Source organism: Belonocnema kinseyi, chromosome 7 (genome assembly GCF_010883055.1).
Source record: "Belonocnema kinseyi isolate 2016_QV_RU_SX_M_011 chromosome 7, B_treatae_v1, whole genome shotgun sequence".
NCBI classification, from domain to species: domain Eukaryota; kingdom Metazoa; phylum Arthropoda; class Insecta; order Hymenoptera; family Cynipidae; genus Belonocnema; species Belonocnema kinseyi.
Window position 1 is genome coordinate 108,638,729 of NC_046663.1, and position 10,782 is coordinate 108,649,510.

Here is a 10,782-nt window from a genome sequence, read left to right on the forward strand (position 1 = left end):
CGATCAGCTTCCAGAATAATGTTAGGTTAAGATAGGTTCGCTAAATTCTTGAAAAAGTAGGATTTCATTGGTTCCTTGGAATTGGAAGTGTCTTTTTCACCAATCAAAAAGTACATCGTCTGCTACCAACAATGAACAGCTGATCAGCTGTCAAAACGTTTTACATATGCCCACTCTACATGCATATACCAATCTGTTTTGAAATGTTTCCTAACCTATTACAGTATACATATTAATATAATTTACTAATGTAATCTCTTTAATTGACTTGTTTATTTATTAAAAAGTCGAAAGACTGGAAGAAACCTTGCTACATTTTTTTGTGAATATTGGTTATGACTGCTAGAAAATTATTTAATTTTTGGTTTCAAAGCGTTCAAAGTGTCAAAATGGAAGTGAATCTGCTGTAAATGTATTGATACTAGATTTGGAAATGATCGTATATTATTTTTCTTTCATCAAATTACTTCGAAGCTTTTTAATTTAATCGATGAAAAGAATCTAACCTTAAAATATAATTTCGCAGGATTTTATTTGGATTGCTGACATTTATACAATAGTTCAATTCCTTCCTTTAAATTTATTTTTACATTTATTCATATAAACGTCTAATTTCGATATTTGTTCTATATTCCTATGGTAGACTTCTAATTGTGTATATTCTATTCATTGTGAAAAGTACGCTATTAATATTTTTCCATTTATTTTTTTGAAGTAAATTAAATACTTAGACACAAAAAATCAAATAAATTAAAAATGAAAATGTTGAAACTCGAATTATTATTCATATTTTATTTCAGAATAGTATACTAATTTATGATGAATCCGAGAAAAATTATATCCAATACAATGTCTAAGGATTCGGAAGGGAAAGACAGTGATGTTAGAGCTCCAGTTAAAATAGTCGATAGGCCTACTTTTATTTTAAAAACTAGAGAAGGAGAAAGCAGAGCCGTTTCTCCAAGTCAGCGAAATGGAAATAAGTAACTCAAAATTATCTTTCAATACTCAAATCTATCACATTTTCGGTTCTGTTAAATGAATAAATTCTATTTCAGGAAAGATTCGGACAGTCAATCATGTTCATCGTCAAAATCATCAGAACGTAAATTAAAATTCAAATAAAACTTCTATTGATAAGATTGATCAAAAAAAGTCTAAATAAACCTAAAATTTTGCTTAATATTTTAGATCGGAACATTATATCCATGTGTGTTGAAATGACAAACTGCGTGAAACTCGTGGACGAGAACATGCAACTTTGCGAAGGACCTCTAGATTTTTTATACGACCAACAGGATTTTCTTGTAGTCGGATGTTTAGGAACTCAAGGAGTTGGAAAATCGACAATCATGTCTCTTCTTGCTTCCAGTGAAATGTTGAATATTATTTCTCCCTTTAAATTCAATGAACCTACAATTCTAGCTTATAACTGAACTAAAATTTTTATTTTAGGTCTGATCTTTTCTCAGCCCAGAATTTATCACATCAAGAAAGTGGTTCAAATTGCACCCGCGGAATAGATTTTTACGTAACGAAGAACAGAGTTATTTATTTAGATACTCAGCCCATTTTATCTAGTTCCGTAATCGATTATTCTGCCTCCTTTGAACAAAAAAAGGGTACGAGTGACTTTGGAAATGTAGAAACAAACTTAGAATTACAATCACTCCAGTTTGCTGCATTTTTGTTCTCTGTTTGTCACGTGATTATATTTACTCAAGATTGGTTTGTGGACCCGAATTTAATGAGGTAGTTTAAACATGTTTAATATCTATAAAAAATAAAATTTTGGTTAAATCTTTTTTTCCCTTAATTTGTAGATTTTTGCAAACTGCGGAGATGTTGAAACCTGCTTCAGCAACGAGTATGGATCAGGATTATGTAGAATATTACCCTCATATTATGTTTTTACACAATAAGGCTGAATTACAAGACTTTATTCCAAACACTTTGGAAATGATGAAGGTACCAGTTTCTTAATTAATTTAGGGTTCATGCATAAACTACGCTAATAATTTTTGGCAATAACGCCCCCCCTCGCGCACAACCGCTGATTCCCCCCACCCCCCGAAAGTAACGTGGCCGAATTCACGCGAATACTGATTTTTGTTGTCTTCATAGCAAGTGAAATTGCCAATACGACTATACTGTCTACGTGACCGCGTGGTGAATTATAAACTTCAGTAATAAACCAAAAATTAAAATAAAAAAGTGATTTTCAAAGTATGTGTTGAAATTTACCTAATTGAATGTCATGTGACAGTTAATCCGCGTATTATTGAATTTTAAAATTAAAAAAAGAAAATTTGGAACCAAAAATGGAATAGATAAACTTTTAATTAAAAAAATATTTTTAAATTATAAAAAAAAAATAATTTTCTACAAATAGTTGATTTTTTTACTAAATTATTAAACTTTCAAGACAAAATGACGAATTTTCTTTACAAAAAAGTTGAATTATCAAACATTAAATATGAAACTTTGATCAAAAAATTAATTTTATTTGCAAAAGATGAATTTCCCACAAAATAAAATAACTCTCAACCCAAATGTTGTCTTTTCAACTAAAGTTGATTAAATTAAAAAAAAAATTCAACAAAATAGTTCAATTTTAACAAAAAATTCAATTCTTGCTTCAAAAATAACCATTTTGACCAAAAATGGAGTAGGGAATTTTTCAATGACCAAAGTAATTTTTTAACAAGAAAAAGAAATTTTCAACGAAACAGTTCTTTTTCCAACAAAAAAAAAAGAATTTTCACTGAAATTTAGAGGCATCAACTAAAAAATGCATCTTTAGGAAAGTACTGCAACTTAAAAATCTAGTTGTTAAATTTCTAATTAAAAAGATGCATTTTTAAACAAAAAGATTAATTTACATAAAAAAACAAGGAATTTTCAATCAAATTCAAGAATTATCCAAAAAGTTAAATTTTTTAAAAAGAAAGACATTTTTTTTTATTTTTAGGAAAATAGTTCAACTTTAAAACCTAGTAACGTAGTTTATGGATGATCCCTTATTTTGAAAGGAATGTTTTCTACCAATAATTTCATAATATACCTAATTCCATATTCCAGGAATTCTATAATAAAGTATTCGCGAACTCAAGATTACAAACGCACAGCGGTTTAGATATGAGTTCGCATTTAACGGAAGGGCAATTGAATCTTTTCCTTATTCCAACAATTGGGCCAGAAAGTAAGAATTAATTTCAAATTGCACAATATTCAGCAATAAAGTTTTTTGTATATTCTCAAAATCTAATTTTAAATCTAATGTAGCTGAGCCGACATTCCACGAAAACGAAAAGCAATTAATAGAAAAATTACGAATAAAGATTCACGGAGTTGCCAGAAACGCGATGACGCCTTCTACTTTAACAGAGAAGAATTGGTAATTATCATTAATTTTCTTCTTAGTTATCATAAATATCAAAGGCTTAGTTCATAATTATAATAAAATAAAAACATAATTAGCAGAGCTCGGACTCACGCCTAAAAAGCTACTGATGCAACTATTTACTCGTAATTGGCCGCTAATGCTACTACTTCTTTACTTTCTCTTTTAAAACATTTTCAAATTTGTTCGTTGTTTGGCTAGAAACATGTCTACTATCTCAAGTACACAAATATATATTGGATGATAGCCCCAAAAAATAATATAAAATATTTTAAATTCACGTATTCATTATTCTTCATTGGTTGAATATTTTAAAGCCGTAAACGTCTGAAATTATCGTCCTTAGTTTCTGGTATATTCTTAATTAAATATTATTTAAAAAATAATTATTGCACATAAAATTGAAAGAGTTTTAAAATAAGCCATTTAATTCAATCACGTTCGAAAACAAAAAATTAAGATTTTACTACATTGCAAGAAGTTAAATGTACGAAAAAAACTTGAAACTAGAAACTAAAAATTATTCCAAATTGAAAACAAACTTTAAAGTACCAAATTTTGGTAAATCGGGCAATACAAGTTCAAAGTACATGTGAACTGTAAATCTAAAAATAATACACATTGATGAGTGCTGAATTTGAGTGAAAAATATTTTAGACGTGGATCAATCCTTTAATTGAAGAGTAATTCAGATATGGACGCCTATAAAATCGGAAACTTAATGTATTTTAAAATAATTCAGAATAGTTAAATTCAAATTTATCGCGTTTAGAGGATTAATATTATTAGAGTTTGTAAAGTAGGAATTAATTTTATAAGATTTTATTTACCTTTCAAAAGTATTTTTAATCCGAATCTTAGAAATTGAAAATACCTGCATAGAATGTAAAATTATCAGTATAATTTTATGGAATTTTTTTACAATACTGTTTTGTTCAAATTTGTATTGTTTAAAACTTTAAAAAATGAGTAGGTTCAAGAGTTGATTTATAAGTCGAAGACCTAAAAATTAAACAATTTTTATTGGATTTAGAGGATCACGAAACTAGCATGATTTAAGAATAAAATTTCGAAAATTGTATAATGTCAAAACGTTAAAAACTGAATATTTTAAGATTCGAATTGTGAAAATTCGGTCATTTAAAATTCAAACATTAAAGCTTATTAGGCAAATTTTTCTAAAAAGAAACATTCAAAATAAATAGTAATTTTAAATGGAAAACGTTAAAAATGAAAAAAAAAATCTATTTCTGAACGTTGAAACTTAAACGAATGCGAACTTAATTTAAAACTGAAAAAATTTGGTGACCAAAAATTGTGATATTAAAACTATTTTTATTGTATAGAATTCCTGAAAATAAAACCAAGAATCTCACGGCCAAATTTGGACCAACCACCACACTCAAACCCTTTAAAATTTCAATTATTTGAAGCAAATTTAAATCGCTTGAAAATTAATATTTTTTAAATTGCTGATTGTACTTTCCAAAATTTAACCAGTTCAATTTTCATTCCAAAGTTAAAACCTATGGAAGAGAAAAATTAAAAATGTAGCGTTCAAGATGAAAATTCAAAACTCTGAAATCGTAATCACTTAAAATTACCTAAAGTATCCATTTACTGATGTATCAATTTCAGATAGTTTAATATTAATATTTTTCTATTACAAGCTCAATTTATAATTTTTTTAATATATTGGATCTTTCTTTAGAAATTTTCGAATAAAATATTTTTAAATTTGAAATTATTGATGTAAATCGGACGATTTAAAATTTTGCAATTGAAAATTAAAGATTAAGATAAATAATACAAAACAATATTGCTATTTTAAATTATAAAATTTATAAAGACAAGAAAATATATTGTGAATAATTATCATATTATGTAGTATCGAGTGACGTTTAAAACGGCTGGATAGATTTTTTTACTAAAAGATCTGCCTCTATCAAATCTTAAATTACTGTCATTTTCAACATTTTAAATTGCAGAGTTTCTAATACTGCGATAAATATTGTTAACCTTTAAAGTTTAATTATATTTTAAACACTTTGAAAATTATATATTTTCTAGTTGGAAAGTTTCAAGAATTGCAAAATGCGCGAATTATCCTGGTTCTCCTGGATGGATGGCCACCCTGCTGCTTGATTTATAAATTTACTTCTTTGTTTTAATTCATGCCAATGTTTTTTAAGACTATACACTATTTTTATCTCTGATGAGATTCCCAGCCTTGTTAATTTCAAATGGTTAGTTTATAACAAAATTAGAAATTTAACATAAATGTTTATTTTTAGGTACCACTACGCCTCCAAAGTAATTGAGGCAGTGAAAAAGAGTCATCTTTCCTCAGAATATGGAAGACTAATGCCTTAGGAAATTCTGATTTGGGAAATCTATAGGTACATGGAAACTCCTCGATAAATTGAAACACGAGAATTGTGATCACACTGTATTTATTTTTGTTATAAACATAAATTCGTCATTGTACAATTTCTTCAACTTAAGATCCCTCTGTACTTATTTCATTATCTTAGATTACACTTCACTTTAAACTATAGTCATTATCGTCATCATTGTTCTTCTCGTAAAATTAACCGGGTCTATTATAAATTATTTTCGAGTTCCTTACATTTTACATGTATTATTTTACGAATAATCGTCCTGTTCGCTTTCGGTTTGCTGCATCGAAGCCATTTGAGCGACAGCTTGGAGCTGTTGCCACTGTTGTTGTTCAGCAACTGCCTGTTCTTCTCTCGCTTTTGCAAAGAGTTCTTGCTGCTGACGAAGAAGCTCCTCTTCAGGGATTCCCAAATTTTCTAATCGGGTGCTTTGTCTTCGTCGTTTAGCAGCTACAGCTTTACAATCACGTAAAACTGCTTCAGCTTCTGCGCTGTAGTCGCCGAAACCGAGTTTTTCCAGGGCCTGTAAAACGTGCTCGGCGTTTATTGTCTTTTTCTGCTGCTGGTTGCAAATTTCATTGGCTTCTGAGGACAAAAGGTGGATGAATTCTGTGCAACAGTTTAGAATCAATTCTCGCGATTCGTTGGCCACACGAATGTGGGGCAGGATTTCTTTAATCATTTTGTTTATTGAGGCACGAGGTAACGTGAGCTCGTCATCCTCCGTCGGTGACATTGCTGCCGAGGCCATTTTTGCTTACCTGAAAATAAACATTTGATTGGTTAACGAGATAATTCAACAGGATAACCAGCTAATGTGAATTTTGTTGAAGTAAAAATGCAGGATTTGTAGACGAACATTTTCGAGCGATTTATCACATTCAACATTGCACAGTTTTCATTGTTTCAATTCGATTTCGAATGTTTTTAATTGAAAATTGATAATCCATTAACTACTCAGGCTCGCAATTTCAAACAGTACATTTTAAATCCTTTCAATTGAACAATATTGCTCCGAAATCATTTTAAACTTTGTATAAGCCAAATAACTGATTATTAAAATAAAAAGACAAAAATTAAACGAATATGAAAATTTGCAGTTATTTGTAATTTTTTATTGCTCGGATTTATTACTTTAATATTGAAAGTTTCAAAAATTATACCGTAAATAGTTATTTTGTCAAAAAACGTGAGGTTAGAATAAACTAATTTACATTTTTTCAAGTTTATGCGTAACTCGCTTTGTTAAATATTCAATATATTATATTTCTAAAAAATACAATAAGTCTTACGTAAAACCAATTTTCTTCTGAATATTTAATTGCATAGATTACAATCATTAAATGTAAGATATACAAACCTCAAACTTTATTGGAAAATAGTTCGTTATTACTTATTTGTAACTTATTGTCTACTCCAATGAAATAAATATTTTTAATCACTTTTGCAGAGCGTACTATCTTTTAGTTCGATTTCGTATGCTTAACAAATCGTAGTAACATACTAGAATTTATTCCGATGAAACAATTGTACATATTTTACACTTTTTTTTCGCCAGTAAACATGTCCATGTCCATTGTTGTCCACAAAGTATACAAAACTTTATAGTCCAGAAACTTACACGGTAAACGTGAAGTGAGAATCGAAGCGCTACTAGCGGGGTAAAGTGAAACTATGGTAATTTTTAAATTTCATTTTTTTATTGTAAAAATAATGCTCATTAGATACTTTTATTTAACAATTATTTTATAAAATTGGGTCTTCAATACTAGTGAGAGCATACATTTACAAAAATAGTTTCCTTCAATACAAAAAATTCATCCTGTCGATTTTTAATCATTGAAATAATTTTTTTGTTATCCAAAGACGCTTTTATAAATTCATGCCTATGAAGTTGACACTCCAAAATTTGGAAATTAAAATTTTTTCATGGAATTCTTCGGTAGTCCTTTGGTGGTCAAAGGTGGTGATTTTTTTATGTTTGGTGGTAAAAATTGCAAAAACTGCAGAGTTTTTGAAGCTGAAGAGCTAAATTCAAGTTACACTCCACTTTTTGATTTTTTACAACAATTCTTTTTTTTATCTTTCGTTGGTGGTTTTTTATGTTTGCTGGTCAAAATTGTGGCAGATATTAATTTTTCAAACATTTTCTTCAACATGCACAGGTGCTTGTGTGCATATGGAAATGGCGCCACGTTTAAAACAAGAAATCCTATGTGTCGTGAGATCCATTAAGTTAAAAAAGAACATACATATAATATTTAAGAAAAAAAGCAGCTTTAAAGAAGAAAAACAAATGGTACATTGAAATGATATGATAACAATGAGAAAATTTCATGCATAAGTTTTATTTAAATGTCTATAATAAAAATGAGCAAATTACGTAATATTTCATTTATGCATTTATTTATATGTATATGAGGTACATACACTGACTGAAAAATGTATTATCATATCAGCTTCATAAATTCCTATTGCAGTAAGGTATGTGTAAATAACAAGGATTGCTTCTTCCTGAATTTTTATCAGTTAAACAGCAAGGTTCTCCCAAACAATTGAACCACGAAACAAGTTCTGAAAAAGTGGGTCTATGTTCTGGTTTAAAAGCCCAGCAGATATCCATTATGTTGTAAATATCGGAATCTATTCTTTCAGGTTTTGGTAAACGTCCTTTATTGCTTAGTATATATCTTAAAAGCTCATCATCCTGCATATTTAGATATGGAAACATCCCTAATGTTCCCATTTCCCACAAAACAATAGAAAAAGACCAGACATCACTTTTTGATGAAAAAGCTCTATTCTCAAGAGCTTCCGGTGGCATCCATCTAATAGGAAGTCGACGAATTCCTTCTATTCCATTTCCCATAACGTATACACTATTTCGGGAAAGTCCAAAGTCTGATATCTGAAAACAATTTTAATTATGAATTTCGAAATTTGGTTGGAAAAATTCAAAAGAACTTTCAAATCTAATTTTAAAACAAACACTAATTTCTGAACAAAAAGAATTTTCAGTTTTTCAATCACGAACACATAAGCTGAATTGTATAATTTTGATTTCAAATTTAATTTGTGTTTTGTATATACTTTATTTCAGTTTTGAGCTTGATAAATTGAAGAATGTTCGATTAAACCGTTCTAATTTAATAAAATTACAAAAAGCTGTACAAAATTTTGCATAAAAGCTACAACGTTCAAAATTATAACGTACAAAATGTATTCATTTTATATATTTATATTTCTTGATCAAATAATTCATGTGTAGAAAATTATATATTTTTGGACCTTCAACCTTTACAAATTATTTCAATCAAAAATCTTAAGACCAATTCCATTTCAAATCAGACAGGGGTGTTCAGCTGAGTGCGTCAGAATGACTTGGTATTTGAATACATTATTCTATGGTGAAAATGAAGTAAAGTATTTTACAGTTAGAACAAAACAAAATTTGATTTACAACAATCGCATGTATTTACAATCTTTAATAAATGAAAAATTGTTAATATTAACGAATAATTTTCATATTTTTAATTATTTTTGGGAAAGTTTGAAACTAATACAAATTCTGAGAAAGTAGGTACCTTCAAATTACGATTAGAATCAATCAAGATGTTCCGTGCTGCAAGATCTCCATGAATAATCTTCTTTCTTTCCAAATGTTCCATCCCCAGGGCAATTTGAAAAGCAAAACACAAAAACTGACTTCTATCTAAATTTTTATTTATAGTCTTGCTTTCACCTTTCGGTTTTTTATTACTTCCAACGTTCGTGTATGTACCAATGTAACTAAATGCATTCCAATTATTTTCTTTTAAGAAAAATGGATGTGTTTGATTTCCAGAAGTGAGGGTTTCTAAAATTCAAGAACACAGAGCAATTGAAAAAATATATATAGGGAGGACTTCATTTATTAAACAAAAAATGATAATTATTGAAAATCTAAAAAAAGTTACTGTCAGTAATGTTGGGCCTTGGATTGGATGAAATGGAACTTTTAACTTCTAATATATTTGAATTTTCCCTTAAAGATTGTAAATAAGAGAGCAGATCTCCTCCTTCAGCATATTCAAGAATTAAACAGAGGGGATTTTTTAGAGAGGTGCAATGACCAACGAGACCAACTAGATGAGGATGTGATCCAGCTGATTTTATCGTCTCTATTTCCTCTAATAATTTTTTTCTAGCTTCACTTTTATCAGTTTGATCAGCAAAATACATTTTTACGGCTATAAGAGTTTCTCTTCCTTCTAGAGTTGCAAGATACACTCTTCCAAATTGTCCTGTGCCCAATTCCTCCTTTATTTTTACATGATTATAACTCATTTCGTATTTTTCATGATCAACATTCTCATTAGCATCCTGAAGTATTAAATTAATTTAATTGTTTCAAATTGTATATGTTACAAAATTTTGCGATTTTAAAGATGTTTTAATTCAACTTGAAGGACTTAACTGTTAAATCTTATCAGTTTTAAACTAAATTGATCAGCTTAACTTTGAATTTAAAACCGATCAATTTTTTAAGTTTAAATTTCTAAATATTTGAACATTATGAAATTTTCGGGTGTAGTTCCGAGTAGCCCTTTCCGATTTTTTTCAAAGACCGTATATTAATATATTTGGATGCGCTGATTACGAAAAAAATAGTGAAGATTGGCGCAAATTTATTTTCATGGTGAAAACCATAAAAGTTATGGGGTTTCACGTTTATCTCGGGAAAGATTAAAAAATTCAGAAAATAATGTTCAAAAAGTTGTAGATTCAATAAAAATTCACATTTAATGTTGTATCCATTTTTTATGCGAATTAAAGTTTTCGATATATTTGATGGTAAAGATGAAAATGCAATGCCTAAGCCCTGTCGAAAACGAATGTATTTTTTTTACCTTCGATTTTTTGTATAGTCCGCAAACGTACGCATTTTAACACGGTTGGTTACAGCACATCCTCTTTCCTACTTCTCGGGGGGGGGGGGGG

At 28.9% G+C, this 10,782-nt stretch overlaps 3 protein-coding genes across 9 annotated transcripts in view; 1 reads left to right on the forward strand and 2 right to left on the reverse strand.

The window, feature by feature from the left end:
- Positions 1 to 169: 169 nt before the first annotated feature.
- LOC117177070 (protein SMG9) lies at positions 170 to 5,896 on the forward strand. 7 transcript variants are annotated; one of them, XM_033367551.1, is made up of 9 exons: positions 170 to 223; positions 801 to 983; positions 1,059 to 1,105; positions 1,192 to 1,378; positions 1,456 to 1,752; positions 1,824 to 1,968; positions 3,082 to 3,202; positions 3,286 to 3,397; positions 5,698 to 5,896. In XM_033367551.1, the coding sequence occupies exons 2-9, from the start codon at positions 817 to 819 to the stop codon at positions 5,774 to 5,776; spliced, it is 1,155 nt and encodes a 384-aa protein (XP_033223442.1). In that variant the 5' UTR covers positions 170 to 223; positions 801 to 816; the 3' UTR covers positions 5,777 to 5,896. The 7 variants fall into 7 exon arrangements, with proteins under 7 accessions (XP_033223442.1, XP_033223438.1, XP_033223439.1 ...); XM_033367547.1 differs by having other exon boundaries at positions 180 to 678; XM_033367548.1 differs by having other exon boundaries at positions 180 to 412.
- On the reverse strand, positions 5,840 to 7,373 carry LOC117177072 (protein Dr1). The gene is made up of 2 exons (XM_033367554.1): positions 7,163 to 7,373; positions 5,840 to 6,563 (listed from the first exon to the last, which is right to left on the reverse strand). Exon 2 carries the CDS (start codon positions 6,551 to 6,553, stop codon positions 6,050 to 6,052), a length of 504 nt encoding a protein of 167 aa, XP_033223445.1. The 5' UTR covers positions 6,554 to 6,563; positions 7,163 to 7,373; the 3' UTR covers positions 5,840 to 6,049.
- An 874-nt stretch (positions 7,374 to 8,247) lies between these two features.
- LOC117176753 (receptor-type tyrosine-protein kinase FLT3-like) overlaps positions 8,248 to 10,782 on the reverse strand; it is a 5,650-nt gene continuing 3,115 nt past the window's right edge. Inside the window, exons 7-9 of the mRNA XM_033367032.1 lie at positions 9,759 to 10,164; positions 9,387 to 9,658; positions 8,248 to 8,710 (exon numbers count right to left, since the gene is read on the reverse strand). Coding sequence (XP_033222923.1) covers positions 8,264 to 8,710; positions 9,387 to 9,658; positions 9,759 to 10,164 — 1,125 coding nt within the window. The 3' untranslated portion in view covers positions 8,248 to 8,263. The remainder of the gene's footprint in view (positions 8,711 to 9,386; positions 9,659 to 9,758; positions 10,165 to 10,782) is intronic.